This window comes from Diceros bicornis, chromosome 27 (assembly GCF_020826845.1).
Source record: "Diceros bicornis minor isolate mBicDic1 chromosome 27, mDicBic1.mat.cur, whole genome shotgun sequence".
Lineage (NCBI taxonomy): Eukaryota > Metazoa > Chordata > Mammalia > Perissodactyla > Rhinocerotidae > Diceros > Diceros bicornis.
In genome coordinates this window covers 44,592,940-44,620,678 of record NC_080766.1, presented here as the reverse complement: position 1 = coordinate 44,620,678, position 27,739 = coordinate 44,592,940, and the positions used below count along the sequence as shown (strand labels likewise).

Here is a 27,739-nt window from a genome sequence, read left to right as displayed (position 1 = left end):
GGATACATTCTCTGAAAAACATAAATTACCAAAGCTCACTCAAGAAAAAAACAGGAAATATGAATAGTCCTATATTTATTATAGAAATTGAATTTGTAGATAACTTCTCACAAAGAAAACTTTAGGCTCAGATGGCTTCACTGGTGAATTCTACCAAATATTTAAAGAAAAACTGATATCAAATCTAAACAAATTCCTCCAGAAAACTGAAGAGGAAAAATGCTTCTCAACTCATTTTATGAGGCAAGCATTACCCTGACACCAAAACCTGATAAAGACATTAAAAGAAAACTACAGACCAATCTCTCTACAGAGCAGTATACCATAGATGTAAAAATTCTAAACCAAGTTTTAACAAGTTGAATCCAACAAATACATAAAAAGAATAATACACAATGACCATATAAGGTTTGTCCCACGAATGCAAGGTTGGTTTAATATTTAAATCAATCAATCAATGTCACCATATTAACACACTAAAAAAAAGAACCAAATGATCATCTCAATAAGGCAGAAAAGAGCATCTGATAAAATCCAACATTCATTCTTGATTAAGAACCCTTATCAAACTAGGAATAGAAGGAAACTTTCTTAAACTGATAAAGGCATCTATGAAAAAAACTACAGGTAACATCACACCTAATGATGAAAGACTGAAAGCTTTTTCCTAAGATCAGACACAAGCCAAGGCTGTTTGCTCTCACCACTTCTACTCAATATTGTGTTGGAGGGCCTGTCCGGGTACAATGAGGGAAAATAGAAACCAAAGGCATCTGGACTGTAAAGGAAGAAATAAAACATAAACAACAGGATCAACTATAAAAAACTTCAATGAACTCTATAAAAAAGCTCTGGAACTAGTATCTCCACATAATAGCAACGAACAATTGGAAACTGAAATAGAAGTACAACATCTAAAATAGCATCAAAATATGAATCACGTGGAGATAAATATGACAAAAGATGTGTAAGGTGTATCCACTGAAAACCACAAAGCACTGCTGAGAGAAAGGAAAGGAGAGCTAAATAAATGGAGAGACATACAGTGTTCATCAGTTAGAAGACTCAAAATACTTAAGATGTTGGTTCTCCCCAAATTGATCTACATATTCAATGCAATCTCAGTAAAAATCCAAGCAGACTTTTACATAGAAATTGATAAGCTGACTATAAAATTGTTATGGAAATGCAAAAAGGACCTAAGGAGCCTTTGAGAAAGAAGGTACAAAGCTGGAGAACTAACTCCACCTGATGGCAAAACTTACACTAAAACTACAGTAATCACGACAGTGTGATACTGGCATCCAGACACACAAAGAGATGAACGGAAAACACTAGACCTGTGCATATATATGCAAAATGATTTTTGACTAAGGTGCAAAAGCAATTCAGTGGAGAAAAGAGGCCCTTTTCAACAAATGTGCTGAATCAACTGGATATATGTTAAAAAATGAACTTCAATTTATACCTCACATCCTATACAAATATTAACTCAAAATAGAATATAGTCCTAAATTTAAAAACTGAAACTGTAAAATTTCTAAGAATACAATATGGGAGAAAATCTTTGAGACATTGACTTGGGCAAATGTTTCTTAGATATAGTATCAAAAGCATGATCCATCAATGAAAAATTGATAAATAGGATTTTTATCAAAATTAAAATTATTTGGTTTCTGAAAGACAGTTAAGAGAATGAAAAGACAAACATTTTCAAATCATAGATCTGATAAAGGACTTGTATACAGAACATATAAGTAACTCTCACACTCAGTAGTAAGAAATCAACTCAATATGAAATGTGCAAAAGTTTTGAAGAATTTATTGAAGAAGACATACGGACGGCAAATTAGCACATGAAAAGATGCTCAACTTCATTAGTCATCAGGGAAATGCACATTAACCCACAAGGGAACATCACTCCACAGTGTCAGAACATCTAACCCACTGCACACACCAAGTGTTGGCAGGACATGCAAGACTGGAACTCGCACACACTGCTGGTGCGGATGTAAAATGGCACAGCCACTTCGCAAAGTATGACAGTGTTTCAAAAAGTTCAACACGCACCTATCTTATAAACCAGCCTTTCCACTTCTAGGTATTTACCAAAGAGAAATGTAAGTAAACGTCCATAGGAAGGCTCTACAATAAAGATATTTTCTTCTCAGCACTGGGACGTCACTTCATCACTCAGTTCTGGCTTCCAGAGTCCCTGATGAGTGTTACATAAATCTGATACTTACTGGAGTTTGTGCAGAAGCTTTTAGCATCTTCTCTTTATCTTTGGTGTTCTGAAATTTCATAATGATATGCTAGAAATAGATTTTTAAAAAATTAATGCTGCTCAGTACTCAGGGTTTCCTTCCAATTTCAGTACTCATGGTTTTCTTCACTACAGAGAAATTTTCTTCTCTTATTTCTTCCTCTCTATTTTCTCTTTCTGAAATGCTACTAGATAGACACCGGGCCTTTTGGATTAACGTTCCACACCTGTCAACTCCTTTCTCCTATCTTCTGCCTATCTGCTCTGAGTTATTTGAAATGTGTTTGACTTACCTCCCCTCCCCTCATGAGAACGTGAGCTCCACGGTGGGGTGGGGGGGGGTGGGGAATTTGTTCTGTTCACTCCACATCCCAACACCCAGAACAGTTCCTACTACACACACAAATGATATTTGTTGAATGAATATTTTCCAGACCTTCAAATCAGTATTTGACTTCTGCACTTACTAAATACTCTACACATATTAATAAAGTTTATTATTTATATCCTCTTCTGTTCTCTGTATTTTTATTTTCTCTCAGTTGCTTTATTTTCTCATATAGGTCATTCTCTTTTGTGCTATTTATTTCCCTCAAACATTTGATAACGGTTGTTCATTCATGTTTGAGAATAAAAATCTTGGTGGATTAACACAGGTAGCTGGTATGGTTTCTTATGCCTGTTTCTTGGACGTGCATCCGATTTTGGGAGAGCCTGGAGGGAAAGCCACATCCAACCAGCACTCACTTCCCCTTCTAGACAAAGACTCCAGAGGGCCTGCCTGGTCCGTGCCTGGCTGTTGGACAGTCAGGGGGCCCTAACCACACACAGGGCTAAGCCAGCCTCACAATGGGCGAGACCCCTGCACAGGAAGCGCTGGCCTCTCCCCAGGTGGCAAGAGGTCATGGGACACCACGGCATTGTTAGGAGTTCAACATATTTCTGGTATCACCATTTCTTCGTTTTATTAATTCACTGCTGCCAGGGCACTTCTTACCTTACGCTCTGGCGCTTCTCCATCGGCATGGTTTTCTCAGGGTGTTTGGGTCTTCGGTGGCTGTTACATCTGCTCTACCTCCGGCACCCGCGTGGCACGCAGGTTACTGAGCTGTCACTGAGCTTATTCAAGGCCACCATCTTTCAAGAAGACAGAGTCAGGGATGGGTTCTGGGGGTGGAGGGAGGGGATCTGTTTAGGCACAATTGGTGGGGAATGTCTGACCACAGTGGGATTGAGTCTTTCATGAGTAAATGGTAATGCGTATATTGTGTTATCTTCCTTTGCAATCCTATTACTTCTCTACAACAAAGTCAAATAAAGGATTACTGTTGAATGGTACTTACACTTCAGAATTGCAACATTTTGCATTAAAACTAGAAATGGTCAATTAACTAGCTGAAAAAACAAGATCCTAATAGTACAAATATTTTTTATATTTTAAGCTAAATAAAGTGCCATCTTTAGCAAAAATAGAGAAAATAAAGCAAAAAGAAAATAGCTAGCTTGAGGTTCCAAACTAACCATCTGCTCTTTCTGGGACAGAAAGCCCCCAAATGATCACGAGAGCACAATTCTGTGAGTCCCCGGGGCCCACACTGCTATGGGGCTGACACCACCGAGGACCTTATCTTTCCGGGGCTGCAAAGCAAGAACTAGGGTAATGAGTCACTCACAGGCCGTGATGCGGAACCCGATAAAAGCAGGAACAACCTGGCGGGTAATGCGAGTCCCTCTGCTGTTGTAAATCAAGTGTGCTGAATCAGAATTTTTAGAGCAAAAATGCAGAGAAACTGTGAATTGGCCTAATAACTGATGAAAGTAAAGATGGCAGAAAACTGAGCTGACACGGGTATTTCTTCTTACTTCCCTCTTAAAGACATTTCTGTGGTTCCTCATCATTAATGAATTATATACATAATGATCAGTACCAGATATTTAGGGTTACCAGGGGTTCCTGGTACAGAAGCTATTAGTCATTGGTTCACTGACTAGGAAAGTGTGGCATTTCCTCTGCAGATGAACAAGGACGGGGGTAGGGGCTACAGTGTGAGTGAGCCCAGAGCATGGCACCTGACGGCGAGGGTGGCACAGGCCTCGGAGCCCCGCCTTGCACCTGCAATGATAAAGCAGCAGGGACTCTCTGGGCTCTCAGGGCCACCTGCTGGCTCAGACTTACCTCGTCCTGCTCCTTCATGGACCCCAACAGGGCGCCATGGGCCTTGCACAGAGAACCTCAAGCCAATCAAGACTCCTCTCTTAGACGAGAACCTGGGGTTTAAAAACACCAACTTTGGGAAGGAACCTGAGTGCTCTGGTCCAGAAGGTGATGTGCGTGCTGCTGGTGACCTGGCCTGGAGGAGCGCCCACATAACTTGGAAGCAGGGAATCGAGAAGGACTCTCACCTGGGCTTGGCATTCCGGAAGACAACACAGGACTGGGTGTATTTGATGTCAAGTCCCCACCCCGCTAACACGCCCCAGGGGAACAAGAGGAGGGAATTCTAACTTTGGAGGCAGGAGGGGGAAGGATACCCGGGTGGGGCAGGGCTGGGCCATCACAGACGGTGAGCCGACTAGTCCCACCCACTCTGGGCAGCAGACCCCAGGAGAGACACACAGGGCTCACGTCCCTGTAGGAGGCACGGTGAGACCTTGTTCAAGGTTTACGTGTGCTATGGAACAGGACGGTGACCTTCTGTGAGCCCTGCAGTGCCTGCAGCTCAGCTGGTTCCACCTGTAAGGGGGTGACACACCCAGAGTTGGGGAGGATTCAAGAATGGAGGCAAATAAAGAACTTGGTTCAGTGACTGGAAGGAGTACGTATACGCCCCAGGGCATGATCTGAAGACAATACTCAATGAAGTATATAACAACTATTATTTTTGAAAAATCCTCAAAGGTGTCATCAATAAAATAGGTAACTGCATTGTCCATGAAAGACACTCACACAAGGAGATTTTAAAAAACAACAGGTAAACCACATTCCAGAGGATCTTAAGAGTTTAGAAGACACTTTAAGGTCATTTGGGTCAATCCCTCACACCAGAACCCTTGTCACCACGTCCATAACAGGCACTGCCTATCCGCTCCAACTGGAACATTGCCTTCCAGGCAGTGGCACTCAATTCTTCTTGGGAAACTCTTTTCTAGACAGTTCTGGTCACCAGAAAGTTTTTCTCCTTGGACACAAAAGGAGAACTGAAACCCTAACTGTAGACGTGGAAGCCCAAATGAAACATTCTCCCGGAATGGAAGATCCAGAGCAACGAGAAGGCAAGTATGAGGGAACAGCTGTGGCACGCGCCAGGTGGGTCCTGGGTGCCAGCCTCCACGGGGGTGCTGATGCCACGGTCACGACACTCTACTTCTCACGAAGTCTCGTCCTTGAGAGCAGAATCCCCACGGCATGGCCGTGACAGAGCAAACTAGGGGCTCCCTTAGAAAGCATGGCAGACAAAGACACTGTGAAACAGGAGAGACACTGGACCAACACCTATGAGCTCTGCTCAGAACTCCAGAAAGGCTGGAGAAAATGCAACAACAAAAGACAAAACTGAAGAAAATCTCTGACCTGACGACTCAACTATCCAGACCAAAGTTCCCAGTAATAAGCAGCAAAAAAGAAAAACTAGCCACACACTTGGGCTTCTGCTGTTGAAATTTCCAAATTTTAAGGGAAAGCGATAAATGCTACCAGTTGGAAAACAAAAAGGGGGTCCCTGGAAAGGAAAGAAAACCGAGGTGGCTCTGATGGCAGGAGACGACGGAGGGCGACTGGAGCCTGAGGGAGAGACCAGAGCTGGACGTGCGCTGGCAGCGTCGAGACGCAGAGCGCCACGCACGCAGGCTTCTTCCCCAAAATCCAACCAACAAATAACTCTACTCTGTCCTCCAAATTCAGGACATATTCCAGCAAAATGAAAAATAAATCCGAATGTGGCATGAGAGAGAGCAGGCCACGGAACACGGAAGGCAGTGATGAGAGGAGAAACTGGCAGCCCTTGTGCTTCTGTCTAAACCACTGTTGATAACCCGGCTGAGGGACTTATTAGGAAGGGCTTTTTGAAAGAGTGGCTAAAACTCACTAGGATGTCAGAATCCAAAGGAGGAGAGTGGAAAGAAAGAGTAAAAACCAGCCTGAGGTTTCAGCTTTTCTTGGGTGGGGATCTTTACAAACACTGATTAATTCTTCGTACTTAAATTTTTTTTCAAGTGGCTTAAATATATTTGCTTGAAAATTAAAGGAAACTACTGGGTAAAACAGCAGTAAGATTTAGGACTCCCAAACCATCCGTGAGGAAAAGGGAAAAAGACAATTTAGTCAATGCCACAAAAGAAAGAGGAGGAAAAACAGTCAGAAGGTGTAACGGGCAGAAAGTATGGGAGGTGAAAGGAAGACACCTTTGTACACTGGGTCAAATCCAGTCCTCTCGGCCAAGGTGGACATTCTGCTCCAGAAGGACACGGCACGGTCACTCCCTCTTCAGACACTGGGCAGGACAAAAACGACTGTACCCCACGGCCCCGATGCCTAGTCTTACCTGGAAAATACACACACACACTCTCATTCTCATTCATATTTATATTCTCTCTCTCATTTAAGGCCTTGCTATCCCGACACCAAAGCCAGCTTTTTTACCAACTATTATCAATAGTCACATGGCTATGGGCAGGGGCGTACATGCCAGCGGCACCCCCTTACCGCCCGTCTCCCCTGATTCCTGTACCATCTTCCCGCAGATCCCTCCCCAAACTCAGTCTGGATTCATCAGGATTTGCTCCCCAGATGCCACCTGTGGTTAGCGTCTTGTGACAACACTGTGGCAGTACCACCCACAGAGTGGGGGTCTCACCCCAGGGCAGCCTGCATCCCAAGGCCCGGGAGCCAGGGCATAGGGAGAGGTGAGCACCCCGTCTTTCTCCCTGAGTTCTCTTGGGGCGCCTGACAGCGACCTGGGCCATCAAGAGACTCCGACTCCAGGGCCAGTGGACCTGAATCAAAGCTGGACTTGTTCGGAACCCTGAGGTGCCGACTCTGAAACTCATCTGGAAAGAGGATGGGACAGAGCTCGAGAGGCTCCCCTTCCCAGTGCCAGGGAGGTGTCACAGGAACACTTGTGGCAAAAGCTCCCAGCTGGCCACCAAGAGATTCTTCCTTAAAGTAAAACACACAGTTTATGCTGAAGTGAAAATGAAATTCTTCTCATTTTAACCTTGACAGCATTAAAAATAAGAGCCCATTGCTAAATCTTTTATTAAAGTCTATCTTGATTTGCTTTAGTTTCAGATTACCTTATTTTAATCAATTCAGTCATTCTCTGTGCTGCATCCATGTCCATTTTTTTTTTTTTTTGAGGAGGATTGGCCCTGAGCTAACATCTGCCAATCCTCCTCTTTTTCCAGAGGAAGACCGGCCCTGGGTCAACATCCATGTCCATCTTCCTCCACTTTATATGGGACGCAGCCACAGCATGGCTTGACAAGCGGTGCGTCGGTGCGCGCCCGGGATCTGAACCGGTGAACCCCAGGCTGCCGCAACGGAGCACGCGCACTTAACTGCTTGCGCCACCGGGCTGGCCCCCCATCCATGTCCATTTTTGTTCCTCCCTTAGGACACCCCAGCTCTCTCTAACACAGGGACGACCCGTGATAAACATGAGGTGAACCGTAATAAACACAAATGTGGCGTGAACTGTAATAAATGCAAACACGCACGCACGACGCATGCACAGCAGGAGGACCAGAAGGAAACACCCAAATGTCCTGCCGCTCCACCGTCGGGGTCACTTGTTAAATGTAAGACCTCTGTTTTAAGAAAGTTTTGAGGGCTTTGCCTGGAGGCCTATTTTAAAGGACTGTGATCTCCCAAATCTATTAAGACATCAACACTGTCTCCGCCAGATTTCTCCCGTTCGATTCCTTTCGTCTGTAATAACACCCACCGTAGTATTTCCCTTAGATTTCAATGCTCCAGGCAGCCTGACTTTGGGTTGGTCCACTGCGGGAGAGGCATCCACACCTCCTTTCCACTCAGCCCTCTGGCTCGCCTGTGTCCTGCTGCACTGTGACCTGCTGACCCCACGGGAATGCCCTGGTCTGAAAGTGCCTTCTCCAAATCTACCTGTTGCGCCAATGTGAACTCTCTTGAAGGAAGGACAACAAAACACCAGTTTCCAAAATAAAGCATTAATCCACAGTAAGATATTTCAAATAGTTTGCATTTCAAAATAGACTGTGATGCCAGAGTGATGCTGTCTACTGGCTCAGCACTTGAGCAACACTCTGCCTCCTGAAACTTGAGTGGTAGTCCTGTATTTCATAGATTCTAACACACTCGTCCAGAAGGACCAGGCAGGGCACCGGGTCTGTCCCTGTCATTAGGCAGATGAAGAAACCGAGGCCCAGAGGCTGCCAGTGACGTGGAGCTACCGCAGGGCCCAGCCTCCCTGCTCCAGCCCTGGCTCTCAACCAGCCCCTTGGGTGGCTCAGCACGGCCACGGCCAGGCACTCTGCCAAAACCGCATGGTTATGTGCTTTAGGCTTTCAGGATGAGGTGATATTAGGAAGAGGAGAATGAAGAGCAGATTCTTTTATTTTGTTATATACTTCACATTTTTAACAAACATATACAGATAGACACTTTAAGGTGTCTATCTTGCAAACACTATTTTTCAGTATCTTTTTATAGCTATCTATGTACTTCATATACATATGATAGGATAAAAATAATTTGACTTTTATAAGTGAGTTTCCCTTTCAATATCTTAGAACATTCCTTTAACAAAATGATCCTGTCTTTTCAGATTTTAGTTAAGGATGCAATATTGCTTAGACAGTACTATTCAACAAGGCACTAATTAGCAACTGTTTTGGAGCATCTCCTATGTGCCATGTATTTCACAATCAATGTTTTCAGTGTCTAAGAATATAAAAGACAAGTGACAACTGAAATTAAACAAGCACTCTTCCCTCAAATGTAGACTACAGAGACCAAATAGAGAAAATTATTTTCTGAGTCGTGAGAAATTCATAAGCCGATACACAACAAAATACACTTATTTTGTATCTACCAGTGGAAGTTCAAAAGATGTGGATGCTACAATTTCAACTTACCATCAAGTTTTATCAATTTTTTAAAAAAAAAATAATGGTTAAGGTTAGGGAGCTGTAAAATTTGATCTAAAACAACTTCTGTTTTTCCCCATTCCCGCTTAATTTATGTGCTATAAAAGACATGCTTTCAAGTAAAATTCCACACTGCTTTTCCCCAGTTAAGACGTGCTGGTAGCCAAGCACCACAAGGCGAGGCAGAGCACACGCACACCAGGAGACACGCGCTTTAGTCTAGGATTACGGTTTTAGTTCTGAGCTTAAAACAAGTATGGAGAACGATATTTTCAAAAGGATAAAAATACCTTAACTGTGTCCTTTTAAATAAGGCTGAACTGAGAAGTTAGGAACCTTGAATTCGAAAGCTCTTGTTCCCTTTTACTGTCAGCCATGAAATTCTAAAAGAAAAACAACAAACAAACCAGTAACAAAGGGAATACACGGAAAGTGCGAGACACCACTGAGACGTGGCCTACTTGTCACGGGCACACGTGATCACACCCCTGAGACGTGGCCTACCTGTCATGGGCACACACGACCACACCCCTGAGACATGGCCTACTTGTCATGGGCACACGCGATCATACCCCTGAGACGTGGCCTACTTGTCATGGGTACACACGACAACACCCCTGAGACGTGGCCTACTTGTCACGGGCACATGCGATCACACCACTGAGACTTGGCCTACCTGTTACGGGCACGAGATCACACCACTGAGACGTGGCCTACTTGTCACAGGCACGAGATCACACCTCTGAGACGTGGCCTACTTGTCACGGGCACACGTGATCACACCACTGAGACATCACCTACTTGTCACAGGCACACGCGATCACACCACTGAGGCATCGCCTACTTGTCACAGGCATGCAATCACACCACTGAGATGTTCCCTACTTGTCACGGGCACACGTGATCACACCACCGAGATATCACCTACTTGTCACAGGCACGCGATCACACCACTGAGATGTTCCGTACTTGTCACGGGCACACGCGATCACACCACTGAGATGTTCCCTACCTGTCACGGGCACGCGATCACACTGAGACGTCCCCTACTTGTCACAGGCACACGCAATCACACCACTGAGACGTCCCCTACTTGTCACGGGCATACGCGATAACACCCCTGAGACATGGCCTACTTGTCACAGGCACATACGATCACACCCCTGAGACATCACCTACTTGTCACAGGCACGTGATCACACCACTGAGATGTTGCCTACTTGTCATAGGCACATGCGATCACACCACTGAGACGTCCCCTACTTGTCACGGGCACACGATCACACCACTGAGACGTCCCCTACTTGTCACGGGCACATGCGATCACACCACTGAGACATCGTCTACTTGTCACGGGCACATTTTAGTTACAGCACCAACCTCCTAAGAGTGAGCCTGGGCACCCTCCAAGGAGTGGGGCTGGCACCCGCCTGCAGCAGGCTTGCTCTGTGGCTGGCAGCTCCCCACTGTGACGACACACCCCGGGTGGCCCAGCCCACGCCTGCCTAACTTTCAGTCTCTGCTGCTGAGACAGGACTTGCATATTCACAGGAGTGAAATAAAAACACGGAGATGCCAAGTCCGGGCTGCAATCTCTCTGTGAATGGCAAGGCTTTCAGTAAGACAGAGTAATCTTGCAAGGGGCTCACTTAAGAGCCCTTAGAGGCCCTGACACAGCACCTTTCCTCCTTTTAGAACAGCCCAGACTCCCGACGGCCACAAGGTGGCTTCCCTATGGTGCTTCAAGCATAAGACCTGGACACAGCAGAACGAGGTCCTGAAAGAGACGGAGCAAGTACACGCAGAGATACTTGCCGCTGAGCAGAGGCTTGTTGAGGGTGTAGAGAGGGGGCAGGTCCTCGATGTTGGAGATCCGCTGGTACATGGCCCTGGAGAGATGGTCCCCGTGATAGAGGCTTCCCAAGATGATGCTCGAGAAGTAAATCGGCTCCACAAAGATGCTGAGCAAGGATCCCTGGATGCCCACCACGTTCCACCTGGAGGCAGAGGGGACACGCCCTTCAGTGGAGGAGGAGTGTCCATCTTGGACTTAATGCCAACCTGGCACAGCACCCAACGGGCCTGCTTACATTCACGTACTGTTAATATTGTACAGTGTCAACCAACTCAGAGAGCAGTTAAAAATAACTGAATGAGCAGTTTAGAATTTTAAAGAGAAAAATCTATTTAAAAATTTTAAGCTATGGGACAAACTTTGCCATTGTGTTTCCTATGATGACACATTTATTGAAGATTACTTCTAAAAAGGTATCAACGAGCCACGTTTCTTGTGAGCAAAAGCAAAAGGGACAGTAAATATTTTATTACTTCTAATAAAAATGACAGCTCTAAAGGCGTCCTTGCAAACAGTGAACTGGTGGTGTTTCCCGTCCTTGGCGACAACTTGCATCCAGCTCAGTCTACCACGTGGAGGTGAGAATCAGCTCGAGCGCCTCAGCCACACCACGCAGAAGGCGGCGCAAGCTCCCCGCCGCCAGATCCGCACACTCGCCCACCCCCACATCTGCCCCTCGGGGGCTGGCAGCCGTGACCATGCCCTGACTGCACCAGGACAGGGGTGGGAGGTGACTCAGCTGCTCAGCTGACATTTATTATGCTCATCTCTCCCATCGCTGACCAGCCAGGGTTCATTTCAGCTCTAACACATACACGGTCTCACAACTAGGCCACTGCTCTCTTTCTGAGTCCTACAAACGCTCCTCACAGCCTGGGGAGTCCGCGTCCGAGCACCCAGAGTGCTGGGTGCTAAGGCCACAGGGACAAAGAAGACACGGCCCACACGTTCCTGGAGCCACTGGGGTGTCTGGACGGGGGACATGCAGTAAAGAGGTAAACACGTGAATCAAGGATTATAAATTGAGGTGGAATCAAGGATTATAAATTGAGGTGGAATCAAGGATTATAAATTGAGGTGAAATCAATTTGAGAGAAAGCAGGGTTCCATGAAAAAGAAAGAGAGGGGTATCAGCTTCTAGAAGGCTTCTTGAGGGTAACCCTGAAGCTCAGCCTCAGAAGGGGCTGTGGGGCAGAGGGAGGGAGGCCCAGCCCCGCCCCAGGAGGGGGTGCAGTGGGCAGGCGGGGAGGAAGGCCAGGAGAAGAGGCAGGACGGCGCGAGCAGCCTGGGGCCCGGCAGGGAAGGGGTGTCCTCAGAGGACACAGAGGGAGCTGCCGAGGGCCTGCTGAAGGGCAGCGGGCACCACCTAACTTAATGGAAGTGTTTGCAGGAGAGAGACTGACCAGGCCCGTGCTGTGGACAGTGAACGGTCAGCGTGTAGCCAGGGTGTGGAGGGACGGGACCACAGGTAGGAGGCCTGGGGAGCCTGCTCAGCAGCAGCGCAGGGCAGACATAAGTAGGGACAGAGGGTGAGGCCGATTCTAGAAGCACTCTGGGCTGAGGTCTGGGGAGCTGGCAGGACTTGGGAGAGGACCGTGGGATGCGGAGGGTGAGGCCCAGGCTCCGTCCCTAGAGCTCCCCTCCTCTTACGCCCTCACTGCACTGGCCGCCAGCTCCACCTCGACAGCGTTTTTGTGTCGGGCCCTTGTGGAAGGGGGCGGAAGGGGGCGGAAGGGGGCGGAAGGCGGTGCCCAGTGGGCCAGTGCTGGCAAATGGGGCGGTGCAGAGCAGGCCGCACCCACACGTACCCAGCCCAAACTCCTGGCCACCCAGCACTGTCCTCTGTGGCTCAGGCCAAACCCGTGGACTTACACTCGCCTCCTTGCTCCCTGTCGCCAGCCAGCGGCCAGCAAACCTGCGGGACCTCCTTTCAGAGCAGAGCCAGGAGCTCTTCTTGCTACTGCCTCCCTGCCTGCCTCATGGCCACTCTCCAGGAGACCATGGCCCCTGCCCTCAGTGGCCCATCCCTGGACAGCCACCACACGACCCTGAGAAAACACAGGCCAGGCCAGGTCACTCCTTTTGCAAAACCCTCCAACGTTCCCTGTCTTCTCCAGAGAAAAAGCCATCATTCCAATGGCCGGCCAGCCTGTCTGACTGGGCCCTCCTCCCTTACTACCTCTCCCCACTCCCCTCCCCATGCCCGGGCCATGGGGCTACCGGCTGCTCCCCCGGAGCCTCTGCCCTCAGCCCCTTCAGCCTGGAACACGGTCCCCAGACAGCCCCTGGCCCCGGTGCCCCCAGCTCTGTCTCCGCAGAAAGTCCCTCTCTGTGCCCCCCAGTCCCTAGTCCCCTCCTGTTCTAACTTCCTACATAACTTATGGGTCTATTTTTCATTATCCATCCCCGACTGACCCCACCAGCATGTAGGCCCCACGAGGAGAGACTTTGTCTGTTTATTCACGGATCCATCCCAGCACTTACACCACGACCCTGGCACACACAGATTAATAAATTATGTGCTGAACAGACCCTCCAATTCCCACAACGCTCCTCCCTCCCTCCCAAAAGAAAATGAAAACAGGTTTTCCTATCCTAGGAGAAAAAGTGTGAAATGATTCAGTGCCTACAGAAACCGCAGGGCGTCGTTCTTATGCAAATTCAGAAGCCAGTCTGCAGGTCTAGTCCATCTTTAAGCTGAAGTCAGCCTCCTGGGGCAAACTTCAAAACAGTGATCTTGCAGAAACCCAAATTTGTGACGAGTCGTTAATTCTGGATCCGTGCCTCGTAAGAGAATTCTGGGAGCCGTGATTGCTCTGCGGAGGCCGTGGGTGGGAAATGGTGTGGCACACCAGCCACTTCTGCTGATGGGCTGCTGCCAGTGACCCACACAGGGAACAGTGAGGACGGGACTTCACAGGAGTGGAAATGACTAGTGATGGGAAGGGGTGTGTGTCGATGTAGCCAACAACCCCCAAGTAAACCTCTGCGGAGACTGGATGCCCGGGCGCAGATGCGGCCAGTGTCCAGTCCCACCTCCCCGGCTGGCCCTGACCAGGGGGAGGGTGCAGGGGTTCACAGCAGTCTGCCCAGGAAAGTGTGCTGGGCGACACTGTAAAGAACCATGCAGGTGCTGAGGTGTGCTCTCTCGGCCGGCTGTGCTTGGTGCCCAGGCCTCTTTCTCGTTCATCTTCCTTACCCGTTATTTCTCAGATGACACGGTTCTGAGCAACGTCATACTATGACCCCTGATCCAGCTCCCCTTGCTGGGCCACAGCCTCCATCAGGGCACCCCTGAGCCTCCCCTTCCCACACAGAGCTATCCCCTCTGGCCTGTCTGTGAGTCTCTGCCCACACAGCGAGGGTGGTGGACCCCCTGCTATAGCAGCTCTGAATAAACAAAATGCCTGTCCTCAGGTGGGTGGTCTCCGCTTCCTCCCACAGCCCCATGCAGCTGAGCACAGAGGCTACGGTCATCAGAACTGAGACCCTCACTCCTCCCGCGGCCTAGCGCCCTCATAACTCACCACTCAGGCCACGCCCTCATCACTGTCCCCCACGCAGCCTTCTGGGGCTGCTTTCACCGCCAAACTGCTACCGGACAGACAGGCAGACCTGGTGACCCTAGCTGCAGTGCTGCACCGCCCTCCTCACCCCCAGTCTCCTGTGGCCCTCACTCCTAAGCCTGCCCACTGTCCCTGCCCCCATCCCATGCCCCTCTGGCCGGAAAGTCTGTGGGACGAGGCTCTGTCCCCCTGTAAAAGAACACAGGTCAGCCTCACCCTACACCGGCCCACCGGCCTTCTAGGAGGGCCGCTCATTCCCTCAGGGCAGGGGCAGGGGGACTGCGGCCAACGGGCAGCACTCTGGCCATCGACGCTATTTCTAGAGCACAGCTTTCCTGGACATCCGGCCATTCCCAGTATGATACTGGGCAACAGACCCCTTTCACCCACACCTGGTTTATGCTATGAGGTGACTCTTGGAGGAGGCGGGCTGCTGGCCAGGGAAACCAACCCTGCAATCAGAGGTTGGAACTTTCAGCCCCACCCCCCACCCCACTCCCAGTCCTGGGGAGAAGAGAGGGGGCTGGGGATTGAGATCATCACCAACGACCCAGGATTCAATCATGCCCACATAATGGAAATCTGCGTAATAACCCCTAACCCACGGGGCTCCAGAGCTTTTGGGGTGGTGAACACATGCGATGCCGGGAGGGTGGTGTGTCCGGAGCGGGCACGGAGGCTTCACACCCACAGTACCTTCCCCGTGCATCTCTTCCATCTGGCTCTTCCTGGGTTGTATCCTTTATAATAAACTGATAAATGTACGTAAACTGTTTTTCCTGCCTTCTGTGAGCTGTTCTAGTAGATTATTGAATCTGAGGAGGGGGTCATGGGAACCCCTGACTTGCAGCCATGTCAGAGAGAAGTATGGGGACTCTGGGCACCCAACAGGGGCAGCTGATGTCTGAAGTGGGGGCAGCCGTGAGGGACTGAGCCTTCACCTGTGAGGTCCACGCTGACTCGACTGTGGTGTTGCAGAGAAGGAGAGCACGTGGTGTGGGAGTGCTGAGGGTGGGAGGAGGCCATGGGAGCTGTCCCCTACGTCGTCCCTTCTAGGAGCAGGCTTTGCTCCTTTCCTCCTGGCTTGTCTTTCCTTTTCCTTGAGATGACATACAATTAGCACACGGGGAAAGGCATGGTTGGACGGTCTCACGGCCATGAGTTCTGAGTGGATGTGCATGTCACCCATTTCAACAAGACACAGAACGTTCAATCACCCCCAGCAAAGACCTTGCCAGTCCATGCCTCTGCAGTGTTGGGCTGTAGGAATTCGCTTTATAACCTGGGTCCTCACTGGTAGTTACGAGTCAGAATCTCTTTTCCTAGTATGTAGCTTTTCTTTCCACTATAATCTACGGGCGTTTTGGTAAATAGGTTTTAAAAATTTCAATTTAGTCAAATTTATTCATGTTTTTCTTCATAATTTGGGCTTTCTGTGCCTTGTTTAAGAAACCTGCTTAAATGCAAGCCACAAAAACTACAGGGACCACTTTTCACGTTCAGGTCCTTCCCTTCTCGGGAAGGCGCTTCTGTGCACTGTGGACAAGGGCTTACAGACAGCCCATCATTCCAGGACCGCCTGCCGTCCAGCTCAGCTCCTGCCTGAAGCCCACACACAGCAGAGACAGCCGACTGCGGCCCCATGTTCTTTCCCTTCCTCTGAGCAACTAAGCCTCCATCCTATTCCAGACGGCAACATGCGGACCGGCCAGCCCCAGCTCCCTTCGCAGTGCGAGGCGGCCCTGCGCCCAGGGTCTGGACGAGGACACGCAGCTGCCTGTCACGACTGAGCCGGCGGGGAGGCATGCCTGCCTAGCCCTCCTGCTGCTGGGGATTCAGACCTGACACCTGGGGATCTGGCCATCTCCAGGCACTGTGGAGACCTGGGGGACAGAAGAAACATCCTGGATGGTGCAGGGAGATGGAACCCAGGTTTTGGGTGACCATGGACCCACCAGAGCCGCTCTGGATGACCTGTTTTTTGAACTGAATTTTCCATGAGAGAGAAATGAACATCCATCTAGTTGACGTCTCCTCTTGGATACAGGCAAACCTAATCCTACGTGGTGCACCGTACAGCGTCGGCCTCTTTCCAGACTTGCCCTCTGTGCCACTGCCCTCCTACCAATCGCCACTCAGGTTTCTACTGATACTTTTCCATCTGAGTGCTCAGATTAGATTTTCAAGTGCAATGAAAAATGATGAGATTTTGATTAAAATTACATTACCATTATAGATTTAGAAGGACCTGATCAAACTATTAAAAAAAACTCTCTTGGATTTGGTGTTGAGTGTTCTGTTTTCATAATTGAGGATGGCTCATCACTGTCTTCCTTCACTGTTTTTGTCTGGTTTGGGGATAAAGGTGGCAGTAATCCCACAAAATGAGCAGGGGATCTTTCCCTATTTTTCTCATCTGTAGAAAAGATTATATAAAACAGATTGCTGGTCCCCAAAGGTTCATCTGGGTGAGCTGTTTCCTCCTTCTCCACAGCAGCCTCCTTTCTGTCAAGTTTCTTCAATTTATTTCTCTCCTGGGAGTGGGGTGACTGGTTTAATATTTTTAATGACTGTAATTCTATTTAAATTTTATACCTATACTTCAGTCAATTTTAGGAATGTACATTTTTCTAAAAAATTTTTCATTTCATCTCGTTTTAAAACACACTGGTAGCAAGGTTGTGTAGAATTCTCCATTTTAACTATCCTCTTTTCCATTTCTCATAAGGTTTGGCCATGCCTTCCCTGTGTTCTTGATCACACTTGCCAGCGTCTGTCGATTTCAAGACACATGTCAAAGAACTAACGTGGGTTTTGTTACCACTCGCCGTGTGTCTCTGCTGCCTTTAATAATGTCTGCTCTTCACTCTGTCCTTCCCCTTCTCTGAGTTTGCTCTCTTGCCCTCTTCCTAACCCATCAGCTGTGCTGCTTTCCACCATTTATCCACGATCGCTTTCTCGTGTCCACCGTGATCCCTCCTCCTGGGAGTTACTGAGGTATAACTGACGTACGACACACTGCACGTATTTAAAGCACACAATTCGGTAAGCTGTGATGTGTACACGCCGCTGAGGCTCGCCCACAAAGGTTTCCTCACACCTTGTTCCAGTCCTTCCCTACTGTCCCTTCTTACTGTGGGCCCCACCCCTGGGCAACCACTGGTCTGCTTCCTGTCACTAGATTAGTTTGCATTTTCTAGAAATTTGTAGAAGTGGAGTAACACAGTAAGCACTCTTTTTTGTCTAGTTTCTCTTCCTCTGCAGACTTACTCTGAGATTTATCCATGTTGTATTGCATACCACGGTTCCTCCTTGTTTTTTTTTGTCTGAGTAGTATTCCATCGTAGGGAGACACTGCCCTTGCTTATCCACTTATCTACTGATGCCCACTTGGACTGCTTCCGGTTTTTGACTATTACAAAGAAGGCTGCCATGAACATTCATGGATAAGTCTGTGTGGACGTACGCTTTTATATAAACATCCAGGAGTAGGATGGCTGGGGCATCTGGTAGGCACAACCTCAACTTAAGAAACTGCCGTGAACTGTCCTCAGAACTGACTGTACTGTTCGCACCCCATCCTCAGAGGGCAAGCTCCATTCCTCCACCACACTGCCAACACCTCACGGGCTTGCTGTGCTCATTTTAGCATTCTAGCGGCTGTGCCCGACTTCTCATTTGCATTCCCCTAGTGATTAACGGTGCTGAGCATCTTTCCACATGCATAGTTGACATCTTTTTTGGTGAAATGTCCATTCAAATATTTTGCCCATTTAAAAGAACTGTTTTTCCTCCTTGTTGAGTTTTGAGGGTCTTTGTATACTGTGGCTACAGGTCCTTTATCAGATACATGATTTGCAAATATTTCCTCCCTGTCAGTGACTTTATTTCTCATTCTTTTAACAGTGTCTTTCAAAGAAGTAATTTTTAATTTGATGAGGTCCAATTTATCAATTTTTCCTTTTATGGAGAGTGTCTTTGGTGTTGTATCTAAGCAACTGCCTACCCCAACTGCCAGGATTTTCTTTTGTTTTCTTCCAGAACGTTTACACATTGAGGCCTATGACCCACTTTGAGTTAATTTTTGTATGTGGTGTAAAATATGAAGCTCATTTGTTTGTTTTTCACATAGGGATATCCAATTGTCCCAGTACCATTTGTAAAAAAGACTATTTCTTTACTGAGTTGGCTTTGAGCCTTGGTCAAAAATCAGTTGTGACTGACAATGAACAAGTGGAATTTGAAATTAAAAACACAATACCATTTACATTAATACCTCCAAAAATTAAATACCTAGGTATAAATCTAACAAAATATGTACAAGACCTATATGAAGAAAACTACAAAAGTGATGAAGGAAATCAAAGAAGAACCAAATAAGTGGAGAGCTATTCCATGTTCATGGGCAGGAAGACTCATGGGCAGGAAGACTCAATATTGTCAAGATGTCAGTTCCTCCCAACCTGATCTATAGATTCAGTGCAAACCCAATCAAAATTCCAGCAAATTATTTTGTGGATATTGTGAAACTGATTCTAAAGTTTATCTGGAGAGGCGAAAGATCCAGAACAGCCAACACAACATTGACAGAGAACAAAGTCAGAGGACTGATCTTACCTGACTTCAAGACCTACTGTAAAGCTACCGTAATGGTGATATTGTGATTTATAACAAATATATATTTGGTCATTCAGATGAACAAAATATATTTCTCATATGTAGTTGGTCTTTGTCCACAGTTTCTGGCTCACAGCTGCTAATACCCTTGGAATTTCAAAGTGATGAGAGCCATAAAGGTGTCTTTTGTTATGTTAACGAGATGACTTGTAACTCACCTGAGAATGAGGGCTGGCTGCCAGTGGAGCCAACCTCATGATTAGGGGGTTGGAATTTTCAGTGTCACCCACCCTGACCTTAAGGGAGGGGAGAAGGGCTGGTGATTGAGCTCAAACACCAATGGTCAATGATTTAATCAACCATGCGTTTGTAATGAAGCCTCCATAAAAACTCAAAAGGAAAGGTTTTAGAGAGGTTCCGGGTTGATGAACACGTGGAGATGCAGGGAGAGTGGTGCACCTGGACAGGGCATGGAAACTTCGTGCCCTTCCCACACACCTTGCCCTACACATCTCTTCCACCTGGCTGTTCTTGAGTTGTATTCTTTTATAATAAACCGGTGATCTAGTAAGTAAAATGTTTCTCTGAGTTCTGTGAGCCCCTCTAGCAAATTAATCGAACCCAAGGAGGAGGTGGTTGGAACCTCTGATCTGTAGTTGGTCAGCAAGAAGCACAGGAGACAACCTGGACTTGCAATTATCATCTGAAGTGGGGGTGGGGGGTCTTGTGGGACTGACCCCTTAACCTGTGGGATCTGATGCTATCTCCAGGTAGACAGTGTCAGAACTGAGTTGAATTGTAGGACCCCCAGTTGGTGTCTGAGACTTGCTTATTGGATGTGTGGGGAAACCCCCTTTGCCACACACATAGTGGAATTGGGTCCAGAACCCAAAAAGTAACAAAGACAGTGTGGTGTTGCAAAACAACAGACAAACAGAGCAATGGAAGAGAATACAGAACAGAGAGCCCAGAAATAGACCCGCACAAATATAGTCAACTGATCTTTGCCAAAGGAGCAAAGGCAGTACAACGGAGCAAAGATGGTCTTTCCAATAAATGGTGCTGGAACAACCGGACATCCACAGGAAAGAAATGAGTCTAGACACAGACCTCACGCTCTTCACAAAAATTAACTCAAAATGGATCACAGACCACATTATTTTTAATTTTCTTCTTTTCCCCCAAAGCCCCAGTAGATAGTTGTATGTCACAGATGCACATCCTTCCAGTTGCTGTATGTGGGACGCAGCCTCAGCATGGCCAGAGAAGCTGTGTGTCAGTGCGCGCCTGGGATCCGAACCCAGGTTGCCAGCAGTGCAGCGTGTGCACTTAACCGCTAAGCCACGGGGCCGGCCCATGACCACATTATTTTTAAAATGCAAATATTGATTATCCAAAATGTTAACTGAACTGTGAATATGACCACAAAAGCAGGAAACTCTTTGTTTTCTCTGGGAGCAAACCGTTTTAAAATGTCCCAGTCTGTAGCACACGACACACATCAGTCCACCCCAGGAGCCCATATACAAAGTACACAAGCAAAGCTGAGATGTGTGTTTTGAAGAACGGCAGTGTGGGAAGCCCGGAGCCTCCTGTGTACAGGCACACCTTTTTCCCCTCAAGGAGGCCTCTGAAACACTTGTTTATAGCACCTTAGTCCTTCAAGGAGTGCTGTGGAGCACCTGAGTAGGAATGGGGACAAAATCCAACTGTTTCTGAAAAACAGAGGAGTGAATCCCGCGTGAGTGAGGCGGCGTACAGGCCTGCGGGACGGGAGGCCTTACCGCGCCATCTTGTCGCTGCAGGACATGGTGAGCAGCCTCTCCCCCTGCAGCACCCCGTCCCACGTCTGGATGCTTGCATTCGATCGGACTGGAATCGTCCCCTCGCCAGACTCTATTTTCGTCCGCAGCTGTCCTCTGGCTTTACGATTCGGATGTCTGTCTGCTGGTTCTACGAGAGAAAAACAGGGTGAAAGAACCCATAGGAAGTAAACCATCTATTTAATTCACCGAGAGGCACATCTAACAACACCCTACAAATTTAACATGTAGTTTATGCCTGCATGTGCATATGTTTATTCTACAAATATAAGATGTATGTACAATATAAGTAGTAACATTGGACAGGAAGGATTTAATACAAACCAAATTCGAGAAAGTGTCTCCTTAGGGGCTGGGGAAAAAGAGGGGTTCCATTTTAACCAAAATGATTTATTTCTATCATTAAAAATGAGCAGAAGCAAACAAGACAAAATACTAATTTGCTAATTCTAGGTAATGGATATTTGGGTGTTTGTTGTATTTTTTCCCTGTATTTTTAAATTTTCAAAAATAAATCTATAGAGACGCAGAGATAAATCCATAAGGAAGCATGCTCAAATGTCCAGACTGACTGTCTCTGGGTTACAGAAATATGGGTGATCTAAATTCTCTTTCTTAGATTTTAAAAATATTTAGCAATTTTCCACAGTGGGCATGTGTTGCTTTTATAATTAACGAAAATAATGTAATCTAACGCTCTATTTGGAATAAATAATGCCTAAGCTTGGGAGAAGGGAGTTACAAGTTACTATAAACAGAAGCACTAACTCATATGCTCAGAAGGATGGAGAAAAATGTGATAGGAAAGGGGTCTCACTTTTCATTAGTCTGTTCCTGGGTTACACATGTGTTATAGCACAGTTCATCAGGGACATGATGAGGATGGACCTCTCTGATTTAGAGATACATATCACCCAAATTTAAACACTGAAAACAATTCTGATCTAATATCCTCACTCTATTCTAATTACTTAGTCTATCTGAATCAACATTTTTCATTCATTCAAATTTTGTAACTAAATTATTAATTGAAAAGAAAAATCTCATGCTTTTATATACTTCTACAGATCCACATTCGAGGTTGAAATTTAAGAAAAAAGAAAAAAAGAATATTAGTATAGGTTTATTATTTTATCTGTTACTCATACTCACGAATTTTCGTGAGAAACTGTCACCTGTTGAGAACCTAGTCTCCTACCTTCCAGGAGTGGTTCATGCGGGGAGAAAATTCTGGCATCTCCGCATGGAGAGGTGCTGATATACAGATGGAACTGCACATTCTCCTTCAGTCTAAAGCCTCCTCGCTCTGATTTCTGAAAGATGGATCTCTTTCGATCATCTTTGTTACTGGAAGGAAACAAGTTTCAAAAATACACATAAAAGCTGTATAAGTTTGTCAAAATTTAGTCCATCAGTTCACACTGGTTTTCAAAGGCCAGTATTTTCAAGGGTCAAGATAAGCTTGAACCGGAATATTTATTTTACATGTTTATGATAATTAACATAGTTCTTGTCCACTCAACAACAGACATGTCATCGACACACGAGTAACCTTTCCTTGTCCTCATTTACATCCTCATTTATGACTTTGAAACAGCAAGACTGCGTGAGAAGCAGCTTTGTGAAGACAAGTTAGGCATAGCGACCAGAATAAAAATGACCGTCTTTACCAGGCAGTTCAGTTCTACTTATATTCATATTGCTTAAAAGAAAAGCACAAGGTCTTGAACACAGACTTTGAATCCATGACTACGTTATGTATATGTACATACGTAGGTGTATGTGTGTGTGTATGTGTGTTATAATTTAGCCAACTCTATCTTGTAGCTTGAGCATCATGGGAAAATGGGATCCAACCTCATTGTTACCAATAAAGTTACTATTTTGAGAATTTTTCAGTAATTACGAAACAATAAAAGGTTTTGCAATATTTTCTGACGGGAAGGGAATATTTTTTAAAAACAGCTTCTTTTACTTATTTACTTCTAAACTTACTTTAAGTAAAGCTCAAGTTGTGTATAAAGAAATCTAAGCAAGGATCTTCGAGATATTATTTCCGCATGGCAGTCATTCAATGCAAGGCCGCGATCACTCATGTATTCGCCATTAATACATTTTGTTCCTGTGGAAACACTTATCACTTTGGCATCTTTAACATCTGTGCCTGAAAAACAAAAGAGGAGTTATTCCTCGTAATTGCCAGTAATGCATGCCTGACTGTGCCCCCAGGGTGTGACAGACAACTTGACTTCTGAGGGGTCAGTACCCTTACCACCTAATTCTTACCTGTGCAGACTTATGCACTGCAAACGGCCTCTCACTGAGGACTTGCTTTGAGATATTTCTGGGAATTAACCTTCCTCACTACTTAGTGTAAAGATTCTAAACTTAAGAAAGTTATTTCCTCCAGAATGCAATAGTATTTTCTTGAACATTCCCCACTGGATACAGGTAGGAAACACTGTAAAAGTAGACTAATGGGTCTGGTAATTAATTCTGAAATTAATATCAAAGCCCTCGAGAGGCTAGAGAAATGGCTTACAGACACCTAGAGAAGCAAGAAGGAAAACAGAAGTCACTCCCAGAGTGTCGGTTAGGGATCTCTGTCACCGTTTAACCGTGAAACCATCCACACTGGCGTACTTCCACAGAGTGGTCACTCTGAGAGTAAATCTGTTGACAGACCAGGTACCACAGTCGTGGTGCCAGACCCTGAATGTGGCCTGACAACAGACTGCTCTCACTGTCGGCTAAACGAATGGTGTGCCCGCCATGGGAGGCACAGGCTGGTCCACCAGGTGAGGTATTTTCATTCCACTCCCACAGCGTCCTCTGGGGTGCGTGCTATCAGTGTCCCAATCCTGCAGATGAGGACGCCCAGGCACAGATGGGTCAATAGCCTGCCCAAGACCATTCAACCAGTGGGAGTGAGAGCTGTGCGTCTGACTCAGAACCGCGTGCCAAGTGTGGGGTGGTGCTGCCTGCAGGTGTGAACTGTGGCTCCGAGCAAACGGACCCCAGTGAAATACACGCTAGGGTGCAAAATGCTCCCATGAGGTAACTGCCTCTTCTGAGGTGGGTAAAAAAACTGGATGAAAGAACACCACCAGCTCGCTCACTCCTGCCGCCGGAAGAGGTTCAGAACCTCACTGAGGAACTACTCTATTCAGTAGCTGAAGAGTCACCTTTTAATAATGTAAAAGATAACAGTAAAGAGAAAGGGAGAAGAGGGAGAAAAATAAGAGGCACCAAGTATCAGAATAAAAACTGGACCCAAGTTAACATCCAGAGTCCTTCATCCTGTCCGTCAGACACTGTCTGGGCTGTGCCAGAGTAAACGCGTCACAAGGAAACGCTTGCAGTGATTAAAACAGAAGCCATGTTTTCTGGGGCTCCAAGGGGTGGATCAACACTGAGGACTGCAGAACTCTGTGCTGTCCATCAGCAGATGGAGGTGAACGACCTCGGGAAAAAAGGACAACAGCCACCTACATGGAGAACCGGGGTTTTCTCCCCGGCTGGTGGAGGTAGACAGATAAACCATCCCCAGCTCCCTCTCTCTTGGGGCGCTGGCTTCCTGCACACAGCCAGCCAGGCTCGGCCAGCTGGGATGAGTGGATGCCGCCAGGAGAGAGGGCCCCACATGACCGGGGTTGGCGGGGTCCTCTCGCCCAGCCCCGCCGAAGGCATCCTGGCACTGGTTGCCATTTCCTGTTCCTAAGAGTGATCCACGAGAGACCCTGCTCAGAGTGCTCACTCCCGATGTGGAAAGATGATTCGGGGAGGGTCCCTTTTGCTGCTGGGAACGCAAGACCAACTGAATAGGTTTCTTCTGCCACCCCAAAGTGTGCTTTCCCCCGCGGGTTTTCTACTGCCAGTGTTTCCCTTCCCCCCAATAAAGTCACACAGAAACTTATCTGGTGGCATGAACGTTAGTTGATAAATCAGATATGCCCCACTTTCGAATGAAGTAAGAATTAGTAAGTGCAGTTTTCCAGAGGAGATCAAGAACATTCACATAAGATTATAGGAATCGAAGATTAATATAGTTTGCTTTCTCTAAATGAAGACAACTTAGGTTAAAAAGATGTACATTTGGGGAAAAATGTTTGGAAGCGAAGTTCCTACACTCGCATGTAGTGGACATTTGAAGAAGGAAGAAACAGTCAAGGCGTCACAGAGACTTTAACAGACCAACGTGTTTACCTGTCGTCATGACGATTCCGGCAAGAACTTTTCTGCGTGCGTGAGGGGAGGAGAAGTTGTCCGTCAGATCACCAAACTTGTCCAGAACCAGGCGGGCCACAGCATCCGCTAACACCTGAGGACCAAGCAGGGGGTTAGGGGAGCGGCCTGCACCTGCCCGCCAATGTCACCTCGTGCTCCCCATCAGAGAGATGACACAGATGGCTTCTCTTCTGGAAAATCACACAGGTAAATCTGGCAAACAAGTGTGTGCGTGCCTGTGTACACACGTGAATTTGTTTCCTCCAAATGTTCCTGGGAAGCAGCCGCCCAGGGAGCATGTGAGGCACTGCTGGACTCCTGTGACGGGGTCTCAAGGACAGGGAGAGTCCAGAGCCCGGCCAGGAAAGCCAGCGCTCGTGCTCATGCCGTCCCTCCGATCCTCACAGCACCAGCCCTGCCCTCGGCTTCCTCCGCAGAGCAGCAAGAGTGCCTTCCCAGGGCATCTGCCTCCTGCCTTCTCCTGCTCTGCGCCCGCCCAGGGCTCTCTTGGCCGAGGGCGGCCCTCGGTCACACAAAAGTGACAGGGCTTTTGGAGGAAGTGAGGGCGCTCCTCTTCTCGACCACAGGAGACGCTGCCCGGTCAGCTCAGGGGCTGGCAGGGCCGGGAGCACACCCTGGGGTGTGACACGCAACATCGCGGGCAGAGAGAGAGGGCAATGTGAAGCATGGTCAAGTGAAGGGATCGCTGAGCTCTGCACAGCACTGCCCTCTCAAAGGTGCCTGTCAGACCTGTCTCAGTTACGTCAACATCTGACACAAACCAGCCTGGCTCAATCACTCTCTCAGAAGCTCGCGCTGACCAGAACGTGTAAGGGCATCTGTCACTGAGATCAAATGACATCGGAATGTACTAAAGGCTACACTCAAAGAGAAGGTGCTGTATGTGCAGTTGGGAACATTCGATTGGTGTGTCACCAGATCAGACAGCCACCTGTACTAAAGGGAAGTCTTGTCAGAAGCAAACACACGTGTCAGAGTTTGGACATGGTCTGACGATGCCTCTTGGATATAAAGAACCCACAGTGCTCTGGAAACAGTACCTGACGGGAAGTGTGTGTAAGGAGCCATGTTAGACCCACATCCCACCAATCTCACACTCGTGACAATCCAACAGCTGAATACAGTGTCTCCAGGTTGGCCTCTGATAAAACACTTGCAAAATGAACAGGAAAGTCACTCATCCTAAATCACTACTTATTCGGAAAACACAGAGCTGTCAGGATGTTCTCCTCCTGTCACTGCACCAGCAAACACCAACGGGCCCTGGAAGACAGCGCTCCAGACCAGACGCAGGGAGTGTGGACAGAGATCCAGAGGCGGGGCCCGTGGCCTCACTTTGCACCCTTGACAGAGGCATCAATGCCCCAGGGGTGAGCCCAGGAAAGACAGAAACACAGCATGCGTGACCAACATGGTGGCAAGGGTATCAAAGATAAAGGACGTTCCAATTTATACAGAAGGAAAATACTAGGAGAGGCTATGGATAAGCCAGAGGAAATAAAAGTCGCCGCATCATATTCGTATAAGGGTAGGCAAGTCTCCAGATTTTCAGGGAGAAGCAGACAAGTTTAACTGCAGATTCAGATACTCGGAGGCTGGGCACTAATGCTGACACTTGCTGTCAGAGGTGGGCGTCTGGGCCACATGGATGGCTCTTCCATCCCCTAAAGAGATCACTTTCTCCTTCCTACGGGTAATGAAGCGACTCTCCCTCTAAATTCTAGGGGCAGATATAATAACAAAAGCAACATGCTCTTAAAAGTCACACCCATCCCACCACAGCCCCAGGCTATACCGCTTTCTGCAAGGACACCCAGGAGCTGAGAGGCCGGCTCAGAGCTGAGCTCCGCACTGTGACGCCCGGTTAGTAACAGAAGTCACTGCCTTAGTAACAGAAGTCACTGCCGACAGGGTGCTCTGCACTCATCACGTGGGCACTGTTGTCTGAGTTTTGAACCCTTGAATGCCACCATGAACAGCATGAAGGCAAAAAGTCCTAAGCCCAGGGATAGTGGGCCCAGGTCCTGCAAGGGTTACTCTGGGAAAACGGTAAGGGTTTTCACCCATCCTAGAATATACCTTTGGAGATTCCCAGCGGGAAGACGACGGAGCCTAAAAATAGGGACCGATTCTGCAAAGGCCACCCCCAGGTCCTCCAAGGAAAATGTGGCTACATCCTGAGCTACGGTGGGGGCTCCGGGAGACACCGTGGCGGGGGCCACTGTGAGCAGAGGTGGGG

The 27,739-nt window shown here is 47.5% G+C and overlaps 1 protein-coding gene across 2 annotated transcripts in view; it reads right to left on the bottom strand.

The window, feature by feature from the left end:
- Nucleotides 1-27,739, bottom strand: part of ADARB1 (adenosine deaminase RNA specific B1) — a 143,852-nt gene that overhangs the window by 12,643 nt on the left and 103,470 nt on the right. For both annotated transcript variants that reach the window (XM_058523281.1, XM_058523282.1), the window contains exons 5-9: nucleotides 25,459-25,573; nucleotides 23,248-23,416; nucleotides 22,451-22,599; nucleotides 21,214-21,382; nucleotides 11,207-11,388 (exon numbers count right to left, since the gene is read on the bottom strand). In XM_058523281.1, coding sequence (XP_058379264.1) covers nucleotides 11,207-11,388; nucleotides 21,214-21,382; nucleotides 22,451-22,599; nucleotides 23,248-23,416; nucleotides 25,459-25,573 — 784 coding nt within the window. The remainder of the gene's footprint in view (nucleotides 1-11,206; nucleotides 11,389-21,213; nucleotides 21,383-22,450; nucleotides 22,600-23,247; nucleotides 23,417-25,458; nucleotides 25,574-27,739) is intronic.